This window comes from Ictidomys tridecemlineatus, chromosome 12 (genome assembly GCF_052094955.1).
Source record: "Ictidomys tridecemlineatus isolate mIctTri1 chromosome 12, mIctTri1.hap1, whole genome shotgun sequence".
Lineage (NCBI taxonomy): Eukaryota > Metazoa > Chordata > Mammalia > Rodentia > Sciuridae > Ictidomys > Ictidomys tridecemlineatus.
In genome coordinates, this window is record NC_135488.1 from 24,890,755 (window position 1) to 24,917,448 (window position 26,694).

General features: G+C 50.4%; 1 protein-coding gene across 32 annotated transcripts in view; it reads left to right on the forward strand.

The window, feature by feature from the left end:
• Positions 1-26,694, forward strand: part of LOC144369124 (mitotic spindle assembly checkpoint protein MAD1-like) — a 278,411-nt gene that overhangs the window by 96,348 nt on the left and 155,369 nt on the right. For all 32 annotated transcript variants that reach the window (XM_078028201.1, XM_078028200.1, XM_078028183.1 and 29 more), the window contains one exon: positions 19,580-19,724. In XM_078028201.1, coding sequence (XP_077884327.1) covers positions 19,580-19,724 — 145 coding nt within the window. The remainder of the gene's footprint in view (positions 1-19,579; positions 19,725-26,694) is intronic.

Consider the following 26,694-nt stretch of genomic DNA (forward strand, 5'->3'; position numbering starts at 1 on the left):
TTTTGTTTCACCTGCTGGGCTGGCTAAGCTCTCTTGCTACCCTATGAACCAGTTTCAGCATAGGGGGCTGACACCATACCCATTCATCTCCCCCCACCATTTTTTTTTTTTGTAGTTGTAGATGGACAGATGCCTTTATTTTATTTGTTTATTTTTATGCGATGCTGAGGATCGAACCCAGTGCCTTATACATGCTTGGCAAGCGCTCTGCCACTGAGCTGCAGCCCCAGCCCCTCATCCATCTTTTCAGGTGCTCAGCCATGTGGCCCACCATTCTCACCAGAGTGTAGGGTGCCTGCGTAGCATGGCTTGAGACAGGAGCTGCCCACCCAGTGGTGGGTGGATATGCAGCTCTGGATCTGGATGTCTGATTTCTGCTTTGAGTGAGCATCTGCATCTTCCCTTGTGCAGGTGGGATCAGCATGTCCCCCACTCCACCTCTGCTTGTTCCCATTGATGGCGCTGCTCCTTGGCAGTCTGCATCCATGCCTCTTTCCTCAGGTACCAAGTGGTTTGCCTCATCCTTGGGTGAGTCCAGGGCCATGCTCTATCTCCCTCCATCTAACAAGGCAGGCCAGGACCAATTCCCTGGCTTGTGGTTCTAGGACTCAGTGATTAGACATTTTAAGTGACAGTTGTCAAAGAGCTAGAAAACCTTTTTAAGCCATCTTGTGTAAAATGCAGTGAGGCATGTGAGTAGCAAGTCCCAGTGGATAGCTCTTTGACTCAGGACAGTGCCCGTGTACCCTCCACCTGTGAGCAAGGTACGCTGCTGGCCCTGCTGTTTGTGCAGATGTGGCACTGCTCTGGCTTCTCCTGGTCTTGTTTTCTTATGGGTGAGCTGGGCTCAGGAGGCTGCTGTGTTTGAGGTGGAACTTTAACCTAGGGGTGCAGGCTGGGAACTTGGAGAAACACGAATGTCCCTCTCCTGACCTGTCATCATGCCAATGAAAACAGAAGGAAGCTAAGTTGAAGCTAAATGTGCATATATTTCTTCTCTATTTCTTGCTTATTTAGCTTAAAATTAAACCCATAGAAGTCAATCCTTATCCTGCATTTATATGTATGAGACTGTCCCTATTTCTCTGGTCTCACCCAGGACAGTCTTTTAATGCCTGGGGATATCTTGACTTTCCCCATCTTCTCCTGTGATCTGTGACTCACCTGCTGCTCCCTTGGGTGTCCATCTGTGCCAGTCTGGCTGCCTGCTGCTAGGGTCGTGCTTACCCAGCCTGTGCTGGGTGTGGGAGTGAGCAGAGGACAAGCCACAGGGTCCAGTGAGGGAGGTGGCCAGAGACAACCCTTGTGCTTTTGGAAAATGCCACTTTTGATGTCCTTTTCCCTAAGTGGCCTCCCTGTGCTGTCCTTTTGCAATGGGGGGTCTAGTGCTGGTGGCTGACGTCCTTGGGTCTGGGATGGCCTCCTGCCGACGACAGTTCTAGGACTGTCCTAATACCCAGCGTAATCCTGTGCCTCCTCCTTCCACATTGAGCTCAGAGATGCTTATCCTGAAAAGCAAGAAGATCAATGCTTCTGCTAATGAGCTGCCCGCGTGGAGCTGTGAAGCTTTGCCAGCCCCTGTCAGGGAGGGTCCAGGCAGGAGAGTGAGTGCTCCTTGGCTTCGAGGGCTAAACGGAGTGTGGTATGTCCACAGCTTCCCCTTGTCCCTGCTGCTTTCTGCTGGGGCTGCTGGGGTCCTGAGCATGGCGTGCTTTGTGCCGACTAAGCTGTGGGTCAAGAGCAAGGCTCGAGGTGGGAGGGCGGATGCCACATGTGGGCCTCGCCCTCTTAACTGAGGTGAAAACAGGGAGCTAGTCAGCCAGTGGGGACAAATTTATCAGGAGACTCACAGCTGAAAGGGCCCTCAGGGACAGTTAGTCCAGGTCCATTCTGAGAATGGAGTCTGTGGTCTCTGGAGTGTCCATGGAGCTGGGGCATGATTGCTCCTGCAGGAGTCCTACTGTCACCATTGTCACGCTTGCTCTTGAAGCCCCCAGAACCCTGTGTCCTGTGGCTGCATAGTCTTTGTGGGCAGCTCGTGACCTCATGTCCCAGTGAGACTGAAGTGCCAATGACAGGCTGTTCTGTCTTCCCGGCTCAGCCTCCTCAGGCTGGCTTCTGTGTCTGGCACATCACAGGTGAACTGCAGTACCTGTGAGTGGGAGAGGGCTGCTCTGTCCTTGGTCATTTGCATGCAGAGGCATTGGCAGGCGGCACCTCCCTGCCACTGGACCTGGTCTCCATTGTGCTTGGAGGCCGCTTCTGTTCCACCTCTGTTGCTTCAGGCCCGCCTCTCCTGGCACAGGCTCCTTGACAAATCTCTTGAAATGATGATGCCAGATGACAGTTGGGTTTCAAAGAAGCTTGGTGTTGTGTTGTTGGGAACCAAAGCACAAAGACATGGTTCCTGGGTTGTAAAGCTCTAAGGTGGGGAGTGTGAGCATTTGGGGACGTGGCCTGGGAGCCTGCTAGTGCCCGCCCTGCATGTGCCTCCTCCCTGCCTTGAGGAACAACTCCACCCCTGCCCCGCAGGGCCTCAGGGATGGCAGTGTTGCATGGCAGTGCTCTCCCACTGCCCTGACGCTGTGATCCTCAGGCTCAGGGTTTCTTGGAGAGGGATTGAGGCTAGTGCAGAGGTCTGTCTGTCTGGAGCACTGCCTTTCTTATCAGTCTAGGAGGAGTTGTTCTGAGCAAGGGAGTGGTGCTGTTGGAATCGTTCCTCATTGAAGCGTGGTTGGGTGCGCTAGCCAGGGGCTTGTTGGGGTGGGTGGTAGCCAGTGGGGAATAAGTGGGAGAGCAGTGATTTGGGGCCAGAAAGTGTATAAGGAATGGTCGCAAGTGGCCCCTGTGGACTTGGGAAGGGCAGTCTGAGAGGACAGGGCCTTGGGTAGGGGCAGGGACATGAGAACATGAGGTGCCTCTAGGCCCTCAGGGAGCTGACAGCACAGGGCAAAGACCTTGGGAAGGAGAGGCTGGTTTTGAAGGCAAGTCTGAGTCCTGCACCCTGGCTCCTCTCAGGATGCAAGGCAGCCCTGGGGATCTAGGAGTCCTCGGCCAGGGCACTTGGAGGGAGAGTTTGACCTAAGGCTTTAGAATCCTGGACGCCAGTGAGGAAGGAGTGTTAGAGAATGTCCCTCAATGGGAGTAAGTCTGATGTTTCCCCATGATTAGATTGAGGTGTGTTTTTGGATAGAAATCATGAAAGGGATGTTGTGGCCTTCTCAGTGTGCCACATACACGAGAGAGCATGTCGCAGTCTCCGAGTCTCTTGGTGGAGGCAGTGTCTCCTGGGAGTCAATTGTAAGGTTAGGGCTTTATTTCTTTGTATTTAGTAAGTATCTTGGGAGAACTTCTTTGAGACTGTATCCTGTTTCTTCTTTTTTGGGGTACTGGAGTTTGAACCCAGGTGTTCTCTACCATGGAGCTACATTTTCCACTTTTTTGTTTCGAGCCTGACCTTGAACTTTGTGATTATCATCCTCATTCAGCCTCCCCAGTGGGGTGGCTGGGATTACAGGGGTGGCCCCGACTCCTAGAAATATCTTGTTTCATCTCAAAATTTCCTCCACCAGTTTTAGGCATCCATGGTGGATTTCACCCTCAGTAATTAACACTGGAATGTTACAGTGGTGGTTTTCTATTTGTTCATTTCTTCTTCATTTCTTAGTTGGCATTCCTTGAGGAAGAAGGTTGTCCTCCTATTTATCTGTTTGCTAAGCACTGATGCCATGCTGCGTCTGGAACCAGTCCTGTGGCTGCAGGTTGATGTGTGCCCTGTGAGCTCCCCTCCTTAGTTTTGAGTACTTTCTTAATTTCTGGAACATGATATGCCCTATACTGTATTATTATTTTCCCTCTCCCTTTCTTGGGTTGAACCACCTTTACAAAGATCCCTGATTCCTTTTGCTGACAAGGGATGTTTTCAACCAAGATCCAGGTGCTTGTGGCCCTGGATCTTGGTGGGCTCTTGTTGGACATGAGTGTGCTTCTTGTGCCTGCAGCCCTGTTTGTGTCTGCATCTGCTTCTGCCTTATGCGCGTGAGGAGGCTGGAACACATCCTGGTTCCTGTTTCTCCTCCAGTGTCACTGACCGTCCTTACTTTCCCTCTTCCTTATTTGCAGTTTCAGTCCTTGATCCTGAGAAGCTAGGCTGTCGTTACACACTAGATGTTTCTTATTTGTCCAACTCTGGCGTATACAGGCTTTGCAGAATTGCTAATCTATAACTTGGGAGAAACAAGTTATTGACTAGTGTGGTGTTTGTGTGCCTCCGCCTGACGGCACGGGCTGCCGGGCTTCCCTTTCTGCCCGCTCCGTGTCCTCTTACTCATTGGGCAGAGCCTTAGGTTCCTCATTTAGAGTTTGACTTTCACTGAGTCTTTTCCATTTGGTTTCTGTTTTAAGACACACAGAGAAATGGTGGGTGTCCCTGATCTGTACTTCTGGGGGTTCACCTCTGTTGGCGTGAGCCCGCACCTCAGAGCCAGCAGCTCCTTAGCTCCAGCGTGCCTTTGAAGCCCACCTCACTCCCCCTTTGGCACCCGCTGAGGCACTGTCTATTCCTCATGCTTTGCGTTTCTTAGAGTGGCTTATAGGTGGTGTCATGGAATAGAGTCCTTGGGGCCTGGCTGCTGTCACTTGACACAGCACTGAGAGGTCCATCCTGGGGTTGCATAACCCAGCCGTGTCCTCCTTTATCGCTGCATGTGTGCTTCTTGCTGTGTGGGATGTGTGTCTTTCTCAGTGGAAGGACATCTGACTTGTCCTTGTCATTTTCCTGAGTAGCTACTTAGGAGTGGGATTGCCAGGTCAGGCACATTTTAACTTCAGGAGAAACTGCAGACGGATTGCAGGCACCGCCGTGCCCTTCTGCATTTGTGCTATGGTGGGAGTGCGGCTCTCGCACCCCCACTCCACCTCGCTCTCACGTGCTCTCCTCTGGGTTGCTCTGCCAGTCGTGGCCGTGGCCAGGTGTGTGCTGCCTGAGGGTGTCCAGGTGCGCGGCCCCTCCCTGGCTGGCGTGCTCTCCTGCAGTGGTTTCTCTGGCATTCCTTGTGCGGTAGCCCGTTTTCTCGTGGGATCCCTACGTCGTGCTCCAGTCTCAGGTGCCAGGGTTTGGTTCCGTTTCCTCTCCGTGTACGTCAACCACCTCGCCTTCCTTGGCCGTCGATTTCATTTATTTCACTTTTCATGAGACGTTAGGGGACATTGTCTGGAGTTTGCAGAGGTGTCAGCTGCTGACTGGGCAGAGTAGTTACTGGGCAGCAATGGTTCCAGATGTTCCCGGTACAGGGAGGTGTTGGCATCTGAGATGGTGCGTCAGGAGCCAGTCCGTGGAGAAGGAGGCTTGTGGGGATACTGGCTCTGAATCTGAGCCTTGGCAGAGGCTGCTGGCTGGATGTCTCTGAGCCCATGTCTTCTTCCTCAGCACAGTGACACTACTGAGCAGCGTGGCATGAGATGCATACTATGGGTCTCTGAATATGTCCCCCTGTTGACGTCTCTCCCCTGTTCCTTTCTTGTTCTCTCATTTATTGTTCCTCCAAGCACAGCCTTTCTGCTCCCCACAGGCTTCAGACTGAAAGGCTCTTCTGCTCTCTCTACTATGCTGTTTCCTGTTCAGTTTTTCTTTCCTTTAGTTGTGCACAGGACTTGAGGGAACGGGATGAAAGAAGAAACTCAGGGGCCTAGTGTGCAGTTTGGAGAAATGTTTACTTGTTCCACGAGTCCCTCAGTTGTGTTGGAAATCTTGTTTGTGGGAGACAGGTGTGGAGGGTCCGGTGACATCCTGGTGTCTCACCGGGGCATTGTGGACTGCTCTGGCCTGGCGGCTCATGTCAGGTGGTGTGTCATGGTACCGAAACAGAATTTATTGATCAAGGAAACCCACATCATGGAATCTTAAAGTGTCTTAAAATTTCAAAACGATGTATCCTGTGAGATGAATTTCCATTTGGGCCAAGCAGAAGACACTTGAGACCAAAAGCCACACCTGTCCTGAGGACAGAAGAGGCATTACCTGGGCTGTGTGTCTGAGCTGGTGCTGGGGCCTGCTTTAGTCAGCGTGGTGCTGGCTTCAGAGGGACATCCTGTCAGATTGTATCACTGAAGTAGAGGTTCATAGGAAGGGAGGTGACAGTCCTTCTGTCCCAAGAGTCTCAAGGCCCCAGCCATGGTCTTGCTGGGACATGACTCTTGAGAGGTACACAGGGACACTGGAGCACGAGGTCAGACTGCAGTCCTTTGTTGTACCCATTCATGAGGCACTGGGGTGCAGCTACAGGGGAGGACGGCATGGTCAGCCTTGTAGTCTGGCAGCTGAAGGAGGCTTTAGGAATCTTTAAAGCCTTGGTATATGGGAACAAGGTGGGCCTTAAGCTTCCGTGTCACTTTGATAAAATGTGCAACAACAAGGAGAGGAGGAAGTCTTAGGAAATTTGGTTGAGTCTTAATGCACAGAAATGTCTGTCGCAGCTGATGAGCCCAGCTTGGACTGCCCCTGGGGCTGGAAAGGTGTGTGGACTCCTGACATCCTTGCCCGTGATGCTCTGGGCATCGTGGATTTCATGGCTGAGCTGTGCCCATGTTTGTACCCTGTTAATGGCCTGACCTCTGCCTGTGGGACCAAGGGTGGATATTATTGCCAACTGTGGGACTTTTCTAGTGTGTGCTCAGAAAGTTCCCACATGGATTCAGAGGATAATTAGTATCCTGTAAGATATGAATCTTAATTCCTAAATTACATATTTAGCAGATGGTCCAAAATAGCACTTGTAATGGCAACATTCAATTAGTGAGTTTAAAAAATGTATATTATTGCAACATTCTCCATGGGTTTTATTTAGAGGTTTCTAAATATAGTGCTATAAAAACACAGAAGTGTTTAAAACTATTTAGACCCACACAGCCGCAGTGGGCTCTGTGCTAAACTTCCCGTGTTAACCAGAGGATCATAGAGAAGCCTCCGGTTTATTCCTGAGAAGCTGAAGTAAAAACACTGTGTAGGCGGTCAGCAGTGTCCCCAGCTCCCTCAGGCCTTTTGCCTTGGTGCCTATGAGTTCTGACCTTTGTGAAGTCCTGGGACCCTGTTCCCTGGTTCCTGCTGTGGTTGATTGTTGTGGGGCCTGCCAGGGCAGTGCTGTTCCCTCTGTGGCAAAGTCGGGTGCATCTTATCTGTGTGGTGTGCCCTTGGGATCATAGTCTGCAGCTGACTTCATGGGCCTGGGGGGCTGTCTCTAGACTTCTCAGTCCAGGAGGGATATAAAATGGGCCTGAAAGGCAAGGCCTGCCCTCTGGTGGGAGTCAAAGAAGTGAGACAGAGGACTGAGTGTGGACACATCAGGAGTGGCTGGGAGCCTCAGGGGTGCCTGCCCCGTGGTGGTTCTGCATCTCCCAGGAGCTCAGCGACATGTGCCGTTGGAAACAGGAATGGAATTTGGTCAAGCCCGATTCCTGGAGATCACGGGGATCAACTCCTGGCAGCCGCTCTTGGGAGCATCTGTCCCTAGGAAGGAGACACTGGGGCTGAGCAGTCCCTGTGGTGTCATTGTTGTTCCCAGCCTGAAAGGAGACCCAGTTCTCCTAGTTCTCCGATGCCACCCTGCTAGCCCTGGTCTTGCCGTGCAGGCCTTCCTGGTAATCAAGTGCGCATAGAGGAGGCTTTGTGCAGCCCTTTCTGGCTCTGTATGTTTAAACAAAGAGCTTTTTAGACCTAAACACAGATGTTCATTTGAAAATGAAAAATCAAATTAAGCGGAACCAGCCTTTGAAAGTTAATGCCCTGTAGCAAGTAAAACAAAGGAGAAGACACTGTGTGTAAATTTCACTTAAATAACTTCTTATCTTAAATAAAGTTTTAAACTAAAAAGTGTCATTTGAAAGCCGCTCATCATCCCCCTGTCCTCCAATGGAACATCTGTGCTCATTCTGACGCGATGAAAGACAGGAATTAGATGAGCCGCTGGAGTGCTCTCCACCATAATTGCCCCTCGCTCCTCTTGGAGACACAATGCGGGATGAAATTAATTAAGCTGGTGTACTGATGAGGTGCAGGCTGAATAGGGAGCAGGGCTCACGCGAGTCCCACCGAATGGATCTGCTGTGGCCCCAAGTTCTGTCTCCGTAGAAATGTCATCATACATAATGAAAATCTCCAATGCTTGCCTGTATTTTAAAATGATCTACTTTGGAGTTCTGTCAGCATGTCTTAAAATAGGTCTTTTCTGCCCACCTGGATGGGTGTTTTGTCCCTCTGAGCATCTCAAGGACCCGATCCAGGGGAGGGCTGCAGGGCTGCTGAAGGTGCAGCCCAGGCAGTTCCAGCTGTATCTCCAGGCCCCAGGCACCAACTGCAGGTCTGGGCAGCCAAGAAGCTGTGTTCTGCCCATGTTCTGCCCTCTCCTCACCCTACCCCAGCGCCTTCTAGCGAGAGCATAAAGAGAACCACAGAGAGGAGTTCTCAACTAAAGGGCTGGTGGTGTAGTTCAGTGGTAGGGAGTGTGTTTAGCACATTCCAGGCCCTGGGATCGAGCCCTACCACTGCAAAATAAAACAAGGAAAATTGTGGAAGAAGTATTTTGGGTGTCCAGAAAGCGTAAGATGAGGAAGGATAACTGGGGCAGAGGAGAACATCTGGGCAAGCAGTGTCTGAGCAGTGGCCTGGTCAGCCCAGGACTGTTCTAGCAGCACCCAGACTGTGGGTGATGAGGTGGGTGGGACTTGGGGCTCTGTGGCTCAGGTGCTCAGCCATGTGCAGATTGGAATCGTGTGATTGACTTAGTTTACTTAAGAGGAGGAATCTAGAGAAGCAGTTTTGGGGGGTTGAGGAGCAAGAAGCTCATTGGTGAATGTGGACATGGTGTCACAGTGAGAGACTGTTGGTACTTCAGAAGGTTGTGCTGGAGGGACAGAGGCTACCCCTGTAGTGGCTAGAGAGTCCTCAGTGTCAGTCCATTCTGCTCCAGGCGTGCTGTCTCTCCTGACTGTCCCAGCTGCCTCTTGCCAGGCTTCTTATCACCAGTCACTGCCAACCAGTGGGAGCTCCTAACTCTGACTTGTCCCTTCATGTGAAGACTCAACACCTGCCTGGAAAGAACACATGACTTCCCTGCAGCTCGAGGGGAGGGGTGTGGGCCCAGCATTGTTCACAGCTTTATGGTGCCTTGCTATCCTTGAGACTTTCCATACCAGCCATTGAATATGGTGGTCTGTGCATGGGACCCTTTCTCATCTTTGTGACTTCCCACAGGTACCCCCAGTGCCAGCCCTCTGTGAAGATGCACAGCTGTGGGCATTGGCTGCAATTCTCTTTAGATTAAGGGCTTTGTCCTGACTCTAGACCTTACCCAGGACCTGTACCCTGCTGGAGCTTGGGTGGGGGTCTCCATCAAGACCCCTGTTGTGGGGTAACTAGCTCCCCAGCTGAGAGAGAGCCTGTCTTCAAATAGAGAAGTCCTGATTGAAATACTTCCTGTCAACTCATGGGGCTAGATGGTTTTTGTTTGTTTGTTTGTTTGTTTGTTTTTTTGGTACTGGGAATTGAATCCAGGGCTGCTTTACCAATGAACTATACCTCCAGTCCTTTAAAAAAATTTTTTGAGACAGGGTCTCAATAAATTGCCTAAGGTGGCCTTGAATTTAGAATCCTCCTGCCTCAGCCTCCTGAGTTGCTAGGATTACAGGCCTGTGCCACTGTGTCTGGCTATAGTGTTTCATTAACTGCAAAAGGAGATTAAAGTGACTCTTTCTCTTTTTGTTTTGGCTGAGGCTCTAAAGGCTACAAATAAGGAGTCCATATTCTAGAACATGGTGCCAAATGTCTTGTGCAGGACTTGCCAAGGGCGCCACTTGAAGACCAGTTTGCCTTCCTGGCTGTGGTCTGAGCTGGAGGGGGAGGGGAGTATTCCCCCTTAGAGTGGAACCCAGCACTTCATCCTCAGGAGCTTTAAACTGGGGGCAGGGGCAACTCTGGAGAACCCATGTAGCTGGGCAGGTGTTCCCAGGAGGGTTAAAGTTGGGAGTGAAGCAGTGAGTATGTTGGGGGAGCCTGGAAGGGAGGGAGGGGGTGTGAGTGAATGCCTTCACCTTGGGAGCATCCAAAAAATAGTGCCTATGGGGACAAAGAGGGAGGGGGCAATGGGGAACGTAGACCCTGTGGGGGAGGGTCCTTGCTTTCACCCAGGTGTGCTGGTCTGGTGGAGGCAAGCTGGAGGTGTTCCAGAGCTGAGGGCCCTGTTCCCCTGCTGACCACCTCTGCTGCCACCCTCGGTCCTGCACAGATTTAGAAAAGGGGGTTGGGATGTGCATCTCCACCAGCTCATTACAAAGGAGCCACCCAACATACTGGACACAGATAGTTTACCCATCCCATTAAGGTGCGTGAAGAGACCCAGTGCTTGCTGGGTATTTACCTGCTTTCTACTTTCCCTATGTGACTTCTTAAGTGTGGTGTAGCCAGCTGGACTGGGTTGAGATCAGTGACTCTTGAGTGTCAGTGAGAAGGCCGGAGGTTGGAGAAGTCTGTCAGTGTGCAGAGCCTCCTTGGGCGGATTCTGTGAGGCTTTGTACACATTCACTGGGCCCCTTGCTCCAGTGGAATCTCAGGGCCATGTCTCCTTGCTTCTCTCCAGAAGCAGCTATTGATTTCCTTCTCAAAAGTACCTAGACGTGAGCCCTTGCATTGGCCACGCTGCCTCTGTGGAACTGATTCCATGGCTGACCTGACCTACTCACAAGAAAGAATATGTATGTCTCTCCCCCACACACACACACACATGACCTTCTGCGGTGACAGGGAAGGGGTTTAGGAGCTTGGCATCAGTACAGTGCTGCCTTTGCCCTCTGGAAACCTTTGCCTGGTCTGTGCTCCATCTAAAATTTTACCACCTTTGTCTTTTCCCCTTTCAAGCTCCAGCGGTAGACAGGGGTTCTGCTGTATTGCTTCTTCCAGCCCCTGTAAACATGGCTGCTTGCATTTCCTGAAATGTAAACTCAGCATACTCTCAAGCATGTGCATGTGGTATGGGAGGTTGTCCTGGCAGACAGTGCTCTCTGTCAGAATTGGAGGATTCCTCCAGGCCCAGGCCAGGTGCATCCAGTGGACAGTCTTTCTCAGTCCCTGCCAGCCACCTAGGCCTGCCTGCTGTCCTCTGTCCCAAGAACCCTGTGCAGAATGCTTCCTGCTTTTCCACTGTGCCCTCACCTGGAGCCACCTGACATACTCCTGCTGCTGTTCCCCAAATGGGCTGTAAATTCCACAACACCTGCTGTCTGCACCGTTCTCTTGAAGCCCTGGAACTCTGTCTCCTCTGCCTTGGCATGTCCATGAGCAGCCTAGTATTCGGTGAGGTGCTACAGGCTTCATTCCATGATTCCACTTCTTAGAGGTGGCCTGTCATCAGTATGAACTGAAACAACAGGGATTTGTTGAAGAGCCACTCTGCACGGCACTTGGATGTGGAGTAGAGATCTGAACAGTTGCCACCTCTGCCCTCTTGGCATGCAGGAGGGCAGGAAGGCATTAAGCACATAAATGTGTGTTAATATGGCAAGTCATGACATGGGGGAAAGAACAGGGGCCATGAGATCAAATAGTAAAGGTGACTTAAACTAGGTGGTAGGCAGGAAGGTGCTTGTCTGATGGGGGCATCAGGTGAGAGAGTTCTCTAGGATGCATGCACAGCCACCCAAAGCCTGAGGTGACAGGCGTGAATGTGTGGATAGGGAGTGTGGCCATGGTGCCTGGGAAGCAGCTGGGGGAGGCGGGCTTACCTGACCTGGTGCTCCTGCAGTGTGTGAGCAGGAGTCATCGAGAGGCTCCAGGGATGAAACTGTGCTGAGTTTACATTTCAGGGTCGATTTGGTGGCTAGGAGGATGAGTGGGGTCCATGAGGGCAGTGATGGCAGCCAGGAGGCCATGGAGTAGTCACACCCGAACCTGGAATGGAGCTTGGCTCTGAATGTTCTCTGGAGGCTTCACTGTACCCCGGATGTAGTAGGGAAGGGAAGCTCAGGGAGGCTCCTTGGTGCTGCCTGGTGGGGTTTGGTGAGTGTCGATCCCTTCACAGGGATGGGAAGATTCGAGGACAAGCAGGCCCTGGGGGGTCCTCTCCTCAGCACATGGACTGGGTGATATTTCCCTAAGTGGGAGCCTGGAGTCCTTGCTTTGGGCTCCACTCTTCCCCAGATACCAAGCCCATTTCTACCTCCTTCTGGCTATCTGGGCTTTGTGCTGGCCTGGGTAGGAATTCCTGTCTAGAGAGCACTATTCAGACATTTATCCTTTGCTTTCTCTCTACTCTAATTGCCTCTTTCAAAGGCACTGATCTGGACATGCTCTGGATGGGCTTTGCCCTTCCTTGGACTGTGGACCATAGAAACCTCTGGTTTCCCTCCTGTCTGCTGCCAAAAGGAGGGCGCCGTGACTCTGGGTCAGTTGTCTGTGGATTGCCTTAACAGCCAGGACAGGGCAGGACTGTGGGGAGTGCAGCCCTGCTTTCCTGACTGCCCTGAGACCTCTTGCGGGGCACACTTGGGCCACTGGCTCCTACTGCCCATAGTACTTATGAGCTCCTCTGTGCTGGGTGCTGTGACCTATTCTTTATTGGCAATAACTTGGAAACTAAAACTTCTTTTGGAGGCAGTTGGAGAAAGGGAGCTTCTTACTCCATCTTCAGGCGAGTGCCCACCTGGAAAGGGTATGATCAGCTTCTTCCTCCTATTTTGCAGAATGTTTAGTCTCCTGTCCATGTGTTACTGGTTTTTCAGGCTACACCGGCCAGAAATAAAGCCCAGGTTCACCTGGAAATCTTAAGTAAGTCTTCTGAAATCTGGTCATCATTGATTCTCTGTGGGGCCCCGTCCTAGTGTTTGGCTAGCCACAGTGGTCTCTTTGTTGGGAGAAATTCTCACCAAGTAGTCTTTTCACCTTGGAGGGCTCTGAGTATGAGATTTCTCGCCCCTTGTAACCGAGCTGCTGTCTCCCATTGCTTTTGCCTGTTCCCGCAGACCACATGGAGCAGGCATCCCCGACACCGCAGGCAGTCCTCTGTGCTCTTATCTGTGTTCACTGTTCGTTTGCCCTTTCCTCAGTTGTTGGGGGTTCCCCTAGCACCCTTTTCTCACTTCACTGAGACTAACCTTATTTATCTTTGCCCCTTTCAAGCTCCTTTGGCAGACAGTGGTTCTGGGGTCTCGTCTGCTGCCTCAGAGCATCATGCCGCCCCATCCCATTGGACTGCTGATCAGCTCACTGTCTATTAGACTCTGACATCCTCTTATCTGTCAGTGCCCATCTTGATGGAGTGTGCAGCTGTCTTCTGGGCCCAGGATGGGGGCCTGGCACACACTCCAGGTTTAGTTCATTGGTGGGACCGCTGGCCCTCACCCTGTCTTCCATTTCCTAATCCTGCCTATGATTCTTCCTAGCTAGATTCTTCTACTCACTAGACAAGCAGAGTTCTAGAATTTCTTTCAGCTCCTGAAGATTTCCTGATGTGCTGGGAGGGAGCCATGTCATAGTGCCCTGCTCCTCCTCTGCACAGTGGGGACTGTGTAGGTAACAGTGCAACAGATCCAGCCCAGAGGCCTGGCTCTGGGGTAGGTCAGCACCCTTGCATGGCCTGAGAGATTGGGGCATTTTATCCCTGAGGTAGGCATATGGCATGGCACCAGTTGGTGGGTGGCTTGACTTGGGCTGACTCTGGCTGTTGCCATCACTGCCGTGGTGCTCCAGGACTTGGTCATCCACAGAGTAATGAGAGGCTGTGGAGGGCAAGCATTTGCTGTTTCCTGTTGGGGACACAGTGGCCTGACCCAGGTGACTCAGTCATGTGGGTCTGCATTTACCCATTTGCAAAAAGGAGAATGCCAAAAATCACTTGTGTTACTGTTTTTCTTTCTTTTTTTTTTTGTTTGTTGTTTTTATATTTTGTGGTGCTGGGGAGTGAATGCAGGGACTCAAGCATGCTAGACAAGCAGTCTACCATTGAACTCCATCCACAGTCCTCTTGGTGGGCATTTTTTCTCCTAGTTTAAGTGTTAGTAGTCTTTTCCATATTTTTTATTGGTACATTATTGTCCATAATAGTAGGACTGTTAGTGGATTTTGATCTGTGTCTATGACTAAGAATAAAGGTGTTTTTAAGGACTTTGCAACAGTTTGAATTAAATTTTATCAATATTTTCCTGCAGAGTTTTATGCAAAAGAGCAATTACTGAAAACAATGTACCCATGCAATTATATTTGTAACTTAACCAATTGGAGACCACCCACAGATTGGCACACGCTGTCAGGGAAATGTTTGAGCAGCCATCAGAAAGCTTCCTGTGTCAGCTCTTGTCCAGGTGTTACGGATGAGAAGGTGATTGTAATGAATTCAGGTCCCCATCACAAAAGTACCAGAGTCTGGGACTCAAACAATGAACATTCCTTTCTCTCATTTTTGGAGCTGAAAAGTCCTTGGCCCCTGCAGATCACTGGTGCCTGGCGAGAGCTGTCATCCTGGTTCAGTGTTGTTTCTCACTGTGTTCTTACAGCGAGAGAGTGGAGATGGGGAGGCAGGGGACTTCTTATAGGAACACTCATTCCAGCATGAGGATTCTTCCCTTGTGATCTAGTTGTCCAGGGCTACACCTCCAAACACTGTCATGTTAGGATTTAGATTCAAAATACAAATTTGGGGACACAGATAAATTCAGTCCATTATAGGGGTGGTGCTTAGCTCAGAGTTCTTGTTTTGGCTTTGGGACTGGTTGTGGCTACTGAGGCACCTTTGTGTCCCTGGGTTTGCACACCAGGCAGGGCTCAGGCACTGTGACCATGCAGCCCCTCACTCATCCCAAGCATGCAGGATGCACTGTACCTCCTGCCCTGCTCCTTTTCAGAGGCAGTCCCTCATGGTGGCCATGTTGTCTAGGAATCTCAGTGTCTGTTTGCACACATGTCCTTTCTTTGCCCTGTTAGTGCTTGGGCTGCCAGGCTGGAGCTGTGAGAAGACAGACAGCAGAGCTGGTGACATGCTGGGCCGAGCAAGGGAAGAAGCTCAGCCAGCAGTCTCTTGGAGAAGGTTGTGAAAATGTCTCCTGCCACTCTGGAGTCTCTTGTGTCCTTTCCTTGTTCCTTCAAGTGGATATTCTTAGCCTGAGTTTCTGATGAAGACTTCATAAAAGTGGACTGCAGTGGCCTGCCACTTACAAAGATGGCTTCTCAAAAGCATGGACTGTTTCTCTCACTAGATGCCGCCTCAAAAAGGCATCGATCGATAAACATGCCCAGCTTCTCCTTGAAGCACCAAGAGCTTTGTTTTGAACTCCCAAAGGCTCATGGAAATACTGCTGACCTTAGAGTTCAGCTTGGCATGGAGCTAGAAGTTTAATTTTTTATGAGCTCTCTCTTCTTCCCTTAGAAGAAAGGCTGAGCGTGAACAGAGGGAGCTTCCCAATGGGGATGGACCCGCAGCCTGGGAACTGGTGTGGGTTAGTGCTGTGGGATTTGGTCACCCAGTTGCTTCTGAGCCAGGGAGGCCCTCAGAAAGCCTGTGGGACAGAACGGAGAGGTCCTGTTCTGATCCAGGGTTACTGTCCCACCCACTTGCATCCTTGGGTTCAGTAGCACTTGCTTGGGAGCCTTTGGGCTCTGTGTGTGTGTTGAGGAGGGGCCATCCTCCCTCTTTTCACCATATTTTAGTCCTTCTCATTGTCTTAGGCCTTCAGGCGAAATTGTCTCTTCACTGCCCACAGTATTCTGCCTCTTCCTGCTTCAACAGGACCGGCCCCTGGAACGCGTGAACAACACTCTTCCACACTGTTTTCTGTTTTATAAGCAAGAGCTGGTCTCTTCTTGCCTATGCCCTCTACTGACCTAGTTTTGGCTCACCTCTGTGGCCTAGCAAAGGCCCCAAAAGGGCTGTCCTTGCTTTCTGACTTTGCTCCCTTTCATCCTCTTGAGTCTTTGTGTAGGCCCCTCCCTGTCTGCCCTGTGTCTCCCTTCTGATCCTCACTTACCTCCTGTTGGGCCGTGAGTCCTTCTTCTGCAGTGCTGCTGCTGGGCTGATGTGAATACCACCTCCTGCCTGCCCTTCTCCTGCCACCGACATGTGGTGCCCTTCCTTCCTTTGCCTGTGTGCCTTCAGTACCTTCCAGTATGCCTCCTGATGTGAGAACACAGCACTCATTTTTTCTGTCTTTGCCGCTGCCAGTTGCAAAGTTTCCTCTCAGTTAGAGTCCCCTCTCTGTGTTCCATCTTGCAGTGCTGGGACCTGCAGCCCTCTGCAACTGTCTGACTGGTGCCTTGTCAGCCCATAGTGGGTACTAGAGAGACATGGCCAGAATGGAGGAGGAGTAGGGGGAGGGGGAGGGGGCTGTGGCTGGGGCCCTGCCCTTGGCTTGTCCTGCCTGTGGCCACCTTCCTTTCCTTCAGACACTTCCTTATCACCACACAGCAGCTGTATCCAGTCTTCAGCTTTTCCAGAGTTCAGTAGCAGCAGCCTTTGCAAGCTTGGCCCTCTTCAGAGGCCTGGGCCCAGACCCTGCAGGGCTCCCACCTGGCTCAGACACCATCAATGCTCTATACCACGGGTCCCTCTTCTGAGGTTTCCAGATTTTAATTATTTCAGTCTTTCCCTTTTGTCATGAAGTCCAAGGAATTATAGCTGTTCAGTTGTTGCCTCCCACAGTCTTTGGATTGTTTCTTTTGCCCTGTATCACTCAGTTTATGTCTGGTTAACTGTACATTGCATTAGTAAACTCTCTGTGCATGTGATCCATGTGGGTGGAGTCCATGAGGCAGGCCCTTGGCTGTTCAATGCCTCTTGTTTTTCTAGTGCTCCTGACCCCCAGCGAGGTTCTGCAGAGTACTCAGGAACTCAGTCTCCCTGTCATCTGCTGAAGTAGGGTTTTTAAGTCTATGTTTATCTCTTGGAAAATTTGGAAACCAGATAACTTCCCTGGGAACTGCCCAATAGATGTGGAACCGTGATTGTGCCCAGTCTGGTGGCTCTCAGAGGTCTTATCTCCCCTGCCACGGGCAGGGCAGTGGGCTGCAGTTGGTGCTGTCTTGCCTACTAGAGTCTCTTGTAGGACTGAGTATTCTTCTGGCTTATTTCTTTTCCTTCTCACTTGAGGAAATGCATTTTGCTCTTGAGAGAGCATGGATTTTCTTTGTGACCTGGTGAGTGAGCTTTTCCAACCTGGGTGTCGTACCCTACCCCTTAGAGGCCCCGTTCTCTCTTGTGGGGGCCATGGAGCACAGCTCCTGCCACCGCCTGCAGCTGCTGTGTACTTGGGAATCTTGGATCTGGGCAGAAGGCTTGGGTCAGGGCATCTCCATGCCTGGTGTCCTCTCCTCCCTATAGTGGCTGGGGCCCATCTATGTCATGCTAGTATCTGGCTCAGACTTGGTACTGGGTTCCTGGTGCCCAGTCCTGCAACATGACTCTGTGACACCAAGCACAGGTCCTTAGGATCACAAAAGAATAGCAGATATGGCATGGCCTCCTGTCCCTTTGCAACTGCAGTGGGTGGGGAGGGCCCAGCTCTCCCCACAGATATGATGATGTTGTGCTTCTAGTGTGTAGGATGTGGGGTTTGTCACTCTCTTTTCAAGCCTACACTAACCCCCTTGTGCTAAGGACAGCTTCTCAGAGTGTTTTCTTACCCTTCAACCCTATCCAGTGTCGTACTGTGCCCTGTCACCTTACAGACGCATTGCCACATTCCTTCCTCTGTGTATATGACTCTTCAAACAGCAGATCGAATGCTACCATTCTTCTAATTAAATTACCCACTTTGGAGCAGTGATTTAAGGTGCTTGTGAACCTCCCCACCTGAATTCAATGATTCAAGAGTCGATTTCACAGTTCTTGATTATTAAATTGGTCTATGAATAGTTTTAAATTGAACTGGAACTCAAAATAGCCTCTTAATATATCTGTTTCCAGTGAATAATTGCACTTGTTTTATACTGTGGCTTTGGTTATGGAGCACCTAGAGGTGCAGGTGGCAGTGGCTGACTCTGCATTTGGAGTAGAGATCAGTGCCAGGCTTTCCGAGTGGGTTTATTGAATGAAATGCCAGCATCTTGATTCTGAGCCTTGGTTCCAGCTTCCATGGTCTTGCAGGCCTCTGGTTGGCTTGTCCCAGGCAGCCTACACCAGTGTTCCCTGCCACACTCAACAGGACTAAGGCCGTTACCAGATCCCTTAGAAAGTTCCATAAATCTTTGATTTACATTCACTTTCGAGTTATATTTTTGCTGCTTAAAGAATTTTACTAAATTATAATTTAGAAAATCCAGTAAGTACTCATTCATGTGAAAGAGAAAAAATTTGCAGTAGAGACTACCTCTAAAGAAATCGTTATCTATCGCCCTTATGAGTTAAGGTTTCCTTGAAATCATGTAATCAAAACAAAGAGAAATAATTGGATTCCAAAGATAATCTCAGACTGCAGATGTCCTTCACAGCCCATCCCCAAATTTCAAAATTTCAAAGTGGCCCCATCATTCTTATTGTCACCTCTCATAAATGTTATGAATGTCACCTTATATGAGAACCCTATCATCCTGTTCATGTTTTATTTTCAAGGATTGGTTAGGATTTTCTTTGGGAAGAAATCTTTGCCAGTGAAGGAGATAAACCCTGCTCCCTCTTCACATGCTAATGTGCCCTCCTGGTGCACTGGCCCTGCCTCACTCACTCTCTTAATCATGACCATTGCTTGTCCCTCCCTAGTGGATCTTAGGAACCCTTAAGCATTGGCTGGAGTTCTCTGGTGCTGACAGCATTCACCAGGGTCCCGAGCCGGCCTCTGAAGGACCAGCCAGCTTCATGCCTGTGCTGGGCATGGCTGTGGGGGAATTGGTGGCATTGAGAGATCAGGGGTCATGGCTCTCCCAAGCATACTTTGGGAGGTTGCCCTCTGCTTGGAGAGCTCCTGCCTTCTCTGGTCTGAAGAGATGTGTTGCCAGAGGATGGACCAGAAGGCCATCTGGATGGAGGTGGTATGATGCTGGGGAGACATGAGGAGACAGAGGCTGTGGGGATGCAAAGGGAAGGGGGATGTTGAAGCTGGAGACAGGCAGGAAACATCAGCTGGCCGCACAGAGGCAGGGAGAGGGCTCAGCCTGGCTGCACCCTAGGGTCTCTCCCACACTATAGGCCCAGTGTGTGGCCGAGAGGGTTTCGATGGGCAGAAAGTCTTAGGGACTATGCAGCCCCCTCCATGCTGCACATCTGCGCCAACTGTGATTCACATGGGAAGTGCTTGTGCTGGCAATTTAGCTCATTCAGAAGTCCCGTACTGAAGCACTGCATGGCTGACAATTTTTCCCATTGTGTGTGGAGTTGAGCTTCCCTCCCCCTCCTGCCGTGTGCTGGGATCACCCTGGACGTCTATTTGAAATCCAGAAACTCCTGAAAGGCGTTAAGTAGCTATTCAGGAGTGAGGAAATGACAGCGAGGCGGCTGCACGTGCAGCTCTATTTTAGAGGGCATCCTGGTGGGGCTCTCTGTGGGGAATCATCCCAGGGCCTTGGGGTGGTCTCATCAGACCTTATCACTCCCCTTTTGTCTTCCTTGCACAGTGCCCGGGGACTGGAGAAGGCCCAGCAGCAGCTCCAGGAGGAGGTCCGGCAAGTCAGTAGCCAGCTGCTAGAGGAGAGGAAGAAGCGGGAGACCCATGAGGCACTGGCCCGGAGGCTCCAGAAGCGTGTTCTATTGCTGACCAAGGTACAGGTCCACTGAAGTGCGGCCAGGCCTGCCCCACCACTTGCACACCTGTCCTTTTCTCTCTGGCACCACACCTTTGTGCAGACTTTTACATGGCTGCTGCCAGTGGTCTATGCCCTCATGTCTCAAATAGCATAGCATGCCACTGCCTGGAAACCACAGGCCGTGGGCAACACAAACCTTCTGCCAAAGAGGATGCATCTTGGCAGCTTGATCAGGCAGTTTGGTTAGGCTGTGTGCTCTTACCCCGAATTGTCAGGAAAGTCCTTGGAGTGCCAGGGTCTCCTCAATCCTGTATTTCCAGGAGGCCTTGCTTTTTGCAGTCTCTCTCTAGCAACCCGTGTTTCCTGGCCTGGTGCCACACCCTGGTGGATCCTTTTGTGTAATCGCTGGTCTTTTGCAGGGCCCTGACTGGGGTCAGCATCCTTGAGACCCAGTGGGCAAGGCAGCCTTCCCATCCTTCACTGTCTATAAGTGTAGAGGAAACTGAAGTGGGCTTTGGTCTTGGGTGTAGAATGAGGCTGGTCTCGTGTTTCCAGCTGTGCAGGATGGGACACACTTGTTTTCCCTACTCAGTGGTTCTGTCTGGCCTCTGTGCCTTTTCTAATTGTTCTTGCCTGAGGGGTTCCAACATCTGGCGTGTTAAGCCAATGTTACTCAGGCACAAATGGTTTTTGGTGAGTATTATTTAATAAAACATTGCCATGGACATTGAAATTTCAAAAGGCAAGGAAGAAAAAGGCCAAATCTGTCCCCAAGCACACTCTGTGTAAGGGTGGGGCATCAGATTGCTGGGCAGAGACTCCCCACCTGTCCACACTGCTGTCAAGTGGGCAGAGGGAGCTGTGTTGACCCCCCACTCTGCCCCAGGAAAGGGGATGTGCCCAGGAAGTACCAGAAGCCGTGCCTGAACAGTGTCTGCCAGCTCTTGATCATGTCTAGTGATCCAGATAAAGCCAGGTTCTTTATCTCTGGAACCCCCTGCTTATGAAGCTTTCAGAAAACGAGTCATATTTCAGCTGCTACATGCTGCTGTTCCCTGGCCGCCTCTGCTCGCTTCTTGGCAGCACCTAGATATCTGTGCAAAGAAGACCTCATGTTTGTCTTGGCATCATGCAGGGCTTCCCAGGACTTGAGTGGAGGCCAGACCCTCTCTTCAGCTCCAGAGGCTAACTTGGGAGCCCTGGCCTTGCAGGTGGATCCCAGGGAGGTGAGTTCCCAAAGTGTCTTCATAGGTAGCTCAAAACCAGGACCTTGCTCCTTGAGAGAAGGCACTCAGATCTTGGGTAGCCATTCTGCAGCCTCCCCGGGCAAGGCTTTGGGCCTTAGTCACCCTCCCTTCTTTCCAAATTTGTCCACTGGTGTCAGTATGAGGTGCCTGTGATGTGACTACATGGCCACGGGCCTCACAGGATTTAGTCCAGTGGGAATGAGGCAGCAGTGATAATGCTCACTGGCACCCGCCCCTTCCTGCTAGCTTCCTGAAAACACTGCTGCGAGGACGCGGGAGGAGTTACCTGGTGTAAAGTTAACGTGCAGACCCGAGGAATTTACAGTTCATGAGAGCATGTGTAGACCAGGGAAGAGGAAGGAGGTTCATCATCTAAAAGCTGCTTTTGGGGTCAGCATACAGATATGTGGAAGCAAGCCAAGATGAACACCTAGTCCAGCAGCCGTGGGAGTGGGCTCCCTCAGTCCCTGCAACAGGGGGTGCATAGCATGGGCTGCCCAGGCAGTGCTGGCTACTGAGGGGCTTTGGGCCCTCAGAGTGGGATGGGGGGAGCCAGGCTGTGTGGTTGTTTGTTTGGCACCTTGACCAGGCAACCTTCCTGTGGCATGGGGAGTGGGAACTCAGGTCTGGGAGCCTGGCTTTTCCCTGGGATCTCAAAACTACCTCTCAGTGTCTCTGGGTCTCAGTTTCCCCTCTCTGCAGGATGGCCCCAGGGCCCTTGGAATGTGACCATAATGAGTGGGTGCGTACGTAGCTTACCCATTCTCACTTGGGCAGCTATTTCGAGGCCCTGACAACAAAGCCCATTGTCCCCTCCCGAGGGAGGCTCTATGGGACTCAGATCCAGGAGACAGAGCCTTGCACAAGTAGCCAGTGAGGAAATGGAATAAACTCTGGGAGTCATGGCTATGAGATGGGGAGAGGTGCACAGCCCTTGGGAGCAGAGGTGACTTTGGGAAGGTGTTTCAGTTTTTCCAGGTGCTGTAACAAAATAGCATGGGCTGGGGGCTTACACATCTCCAGTAATGATTGCTCACAGTTCCAGAGGCTGCAAAACCAAGAGCAGGGTGCTCGAATGACCTGGGTGAGGACTGCTGCAATTCACAGAGCCTCTGTCTGTTCCTCTCTAGGCAGAAGGGGTGCTCTGGAGCCTCTTCTACAAGGGCACTGATCCCATTCCTGAGGGTGCACCCCCATGACCTAAGCACCTCTTCCTAATGCCATCACTTGGAGCTAGCATAGGAATTTGTGGAAGGCACAAACATTCAGAGCATAGCACATGTCTGTCGGGTATGTTTAATATGCGGAAATCACACTGGTGGGAGTTTGGCCTGGTTGGATTTCACCTTGTTCTCTACCAGGTCTTTTTAGTTAATCCTGAGCCACCCACGACCTTCCACCATGCTTTCAAGGGCCCCTTGGCATGGCCCAGCACCCCTCTGACAACTTTCCCAGCCAAGGACTGCTGCTACCATTTACTTGCTGCCCACTCTCAGGCTGTGTTGCAAGCTCTGTGTGTGCACCTGCTTACCTGGGCTGTGTGTGTGCGCACCTGCTTACCCAGGCAACTTCAGTTTTTAGAACAGTTTCCTTTCCAATTTTTTTTATTTGTTCCTTTTAGTTATATATGACAAGAACATTTTGATTGACAGAAAAATTAAGATTTTTGATTTACAGAAAAATTAAGAATTCAGAGAATTCCCTGTATCTAGTATCCCCTAGTAACACTTTGTGTTAGTATGACATGTTTGATATAATTAACTGGTATTGATACATTATTATTAACTAAGATGAATACTTTATTCAGAGTCTCTTAATCCATTTGTAATGTCTTTTTTCTCTGTTAGGATCCCATCTAAGATACCATGTGACATTTACTCCCCATATCTCCTTGGGGTCCTCTTGGCTGTGACAGTTTTACAGACGTTGTTTCTGGTGACCTTGGCAATTTGGAGGTGTGTTCCTCTTTGGAGATTTACCTGCTGTTTTTCTCATGATTACCAGTGGTTGTGGGTTTGGGAAAAAGAGGTAAAATTTCATTCTCAACACATCATGTCAAGGGGACATGCTGTCAGTGTGACTTGCCACTAATGATGGTGGCCTCGAGCCCCTGATGAGGTCTGGTTTGACAGGCTTCTCCTATGTCAAGTTCCTGTTTCCCAGTTTCTACCTGCATTTTTAGAAAGAGGTCAGTGTGCATTGCCTCCACCTAAGGGGTTGGGAGTTGACACTCTCTCCTTGGAGGCAGATTTCTCTATCTAAGTTATTTAGAATTCTTTAGCCTGGCTGGTGTTTCAGCCAGCTTTTGCATTGCTATGACCAGAATACCTCATAAGAACAGCTTAGAGGAGGAAAAATTTATTTTGGCTTACAGAATCAGAGGTTCAGTACATAGACAGCCAACTCCATTGCTCTGGGCCCAAAGTGAGGCAGCACATCATGGGGAAAGGATGTGGTAGAGGAGCTTTTCTTAGCTCATAGGGGCCAGGAAGTGGAGCAGGAAGGGGAAGGGCTGCAGGGAAGATGAGCTCTTCCAGGGCATGCTCACAATGACACTCCTTCTCCAGCCACCAGCTTATAGTTATCACCCCGTCAGTCCATTCAAACTAGGATGGGCTGATTCGGCTACAACTCCCATAGTCCAGTCACTTCACCTCTGAACATTCCTGCATTACCAGGAGCTTTTGGGGAACACCTTATATCCTAACCATGATGAGGAGTTTGTCTCTTCTCCCTCATTTATTATATCAGATGGACTTGTGGACATTTATTTTAGGTTTGGGATTTTAATCCATTACTACTTTATTCTGTGGCCATAGCACTGGGGTCTTTCAGTTGAATCCTGGGTCCCTTTGATGTCATTGTGGGTTTATATGTGAGTTTTTCTTAATTAATTGATTTTAATTAGGTATATATGATAGCAGAATGTGTTTTGATTCATTGTACACAATTGCAGCACAACTTTACATTTCTAGGGTTGTACATAATGTAGAGTCACACCATATGTGCAATCATACATGTATCTAGGGCATCTCATTCCATCATCTTTCCTGTTCCCATGCACCCTCAATATCTTCCTTCCCCTTTGCCCAAAGTTCCTCCATTTTTCCCCATGTCTCCCCCCTCTCTGTTATGGATCAGCATCCACTTATCAGAGAGAACATTCGGCCTTTGTTTTTGTTTTGAGCATTGTCCTACTTCTGGCATTGCAAGATGCTCTGGGCTCATCCTGTATATTTCCTGTCCCAGTCATAGAGTCAGCCATTTTTCCAGGGGTCCCTGGCTGTTTTCATGCAGCCTTGTGTTTGGAAAGTGGGTCTTGCTACTTGGGTATTACCAATGAATGTCTGTCAGCCAGAAGAGCCAGGAGATGTGTGTAAATTGCATGTGTGCGTGTGAATGCATCTGTGGGACCATCTGTGTCACATTCACTTGAGTTCACACCGGAGTCCTTGACTTGCTCAGGCCCAGCCCCACATGGGCCATTCCGGTTCCTCCTTTTTCTATAGGCCCAACCCAGCAGCACGAAGCCTGGCTTCCACTGTGTTTACTTGGTTGAAAGTGTGTAGCCATGTTCCAAGTGGTAACCCCAGTTGAGGGCTTTTAAATTTTTATTTGAAATGTAGGTCCATAGGAAGTTGCAAAGGTGGTTCAGAGACGTCTCTTGAATCTGTCACCTCATGCCCCTGATGGTTACCTTTTACATGACTACATGCTTTTTGACTTAGGAGGGGGCTCATGTGCCAATAAACCTATCATAAGTTGAAAATACAGTGAGTCAGAAAATGAATTTAAGACACTTCATCTACTGATAGCCCCCGCTCAGCCCCGCCTGCCTCAACATGCTCAGGACACTTGCACTGGCCTGCAGTCTAGCAGAGTGATCTCCACAAGGCTTGCTCGATAATAAAGTGTTGGATAGCTCATGAAATTTCACTGAATACTGTACTGAAAGTGGAAAGCAGACTGGGTAATGTTATAATATCCCCAGATTCTTAAGCCTTATGATGAAAACTTGGGGACTGCACAGGGCATGGCAGCAGAACATGAGTTTAGTCTTGGCAGCATGTGTGTCCTGTGCCTGTCCCCCATCCCCTGCCTGCATCCTCTCCAGTCACTCTCACTCTCCCTCAGCACTTGACTTTGGCAGCTTCTGATCTGCTTTCTACTTTTGCAGCCCTGTCATTTTAAGAATGTTACATAAATGGAATCAGAACATCCTCTTTAAAAATTGGCTCTTCTCATACAGTGTGATAACCTCCTGAGCCGCCCGAGTTTTTGTGTGTTCATCATGTGTTCCTTTGTCACTGCTGAGTAGTATTTCATGGTAGGATGCACCATGGCCTTTTAGCTTTTGTTGCCTCCATGTTTTGCTATTATAGATAGAGCCATGGTGATGGGGGGAAGGGAGTGAACAGGGTGACACTGGTCACAGGCTTACTTTCTGAGCTCTTGCTAGAATCCAGATCATCAGTGGCTACTGGGCACTGGGGGAGAAGGCTCCTGGGAATGCTAGAGTGGTCTTCCACCCCTCACCTTGCCTTTGCCTTGGCTTGTCAGAGCTCAGTAAATCCTTACTGGGTTGTGGGACTAAGGGTCCTGGTTCCTCTCAAGACAGAAAGCCCTGGGGGCTGGAGGCTGTAGGAAGGCAGCTGTTCCTCTGGCACTGGGGTGTGACTTTCCATCATTGCTGTGGTACCTCTAGACCCCATAGCTGGAGACCTCACATATTTATCAGAGAGCTGTGTGGCCTGGGCAGGCATGGCTGGTTCCTGGACTCTGGTAGGACCTGCATGACATGATCAGGGGTTTCGACTTAGCCCCTGCTGGGCACTCACCTTGGGCTCTGCGGATCCTGCTTCTGAACTCACTAGGGTCACTGGCATAATCTAGTCTCTGCAGTCCCAAATCCTGGTCCTGGAGGCTACCGGAATGTGCCCTTCTGTTTCCCACCTGTCCTTGTAGCCCATAGAGGGTGGTGAAGACCCTCCCAGCCTTCAGACCTCTCCAGTTCTCTTCTTTTCATAGCCCCGTCTTCACTGGAGAAAGCACTGTTTTTCAGAGCTCCTGGGATTATATTGGCCTGCCTGGATGTCCAGAATAACTTCCCTACTTGAATGTCTGTAACTATAGTTGTATCTGAAAATTCCCTGTGTCTTGCCAGGTAACCATGGGCATAGGTGTGAGAGAACAGGATATGGGCATCTTTGAATGAATGTCATTTGAGTGAATGTCATTGTCAATGACACCAGGGGTCAGGGATGGGAGATATATAAAAGTCATATTTTGAAAACTCAGATGCCTGCCTCAGCTGGGGGAGTGGGCCTGCCCAGGTAGGGCGGGTTGGAGTGTATGACCCATTTGGGGAGGAGAGGGTCATGTGGTTGTCCTGAGGGATCTTATTTTCTCAGAAAGCTAGCAGTCTGGATGCATATATGGAGTGTTCCAAACAGCTGTGTGACTGCAGCTGTTCTTGGAGGCCAGATCTGGCCTGTGGCTCTGTGTTTCCTCTGCTCTGATTTGTGGCCTCTAGTTTACGTTATCAGAGTTACTTTGGTTCTGGTGGCTGTTCAGATCCCCTCTCAGGTTGGGAGTTGGTCAGAAAGAGGACCTGCTTTTGATGGTACTAGGGTGGCTCAATCTCTGTCCCCTGTGGAGTCTGAGCTCTTTATTGTCCCAGTGGGGTCTTTTACGACTCTGGAAGCTCGTGTCTAGCTTCCTAGGGAGTTTCTGTCTTTG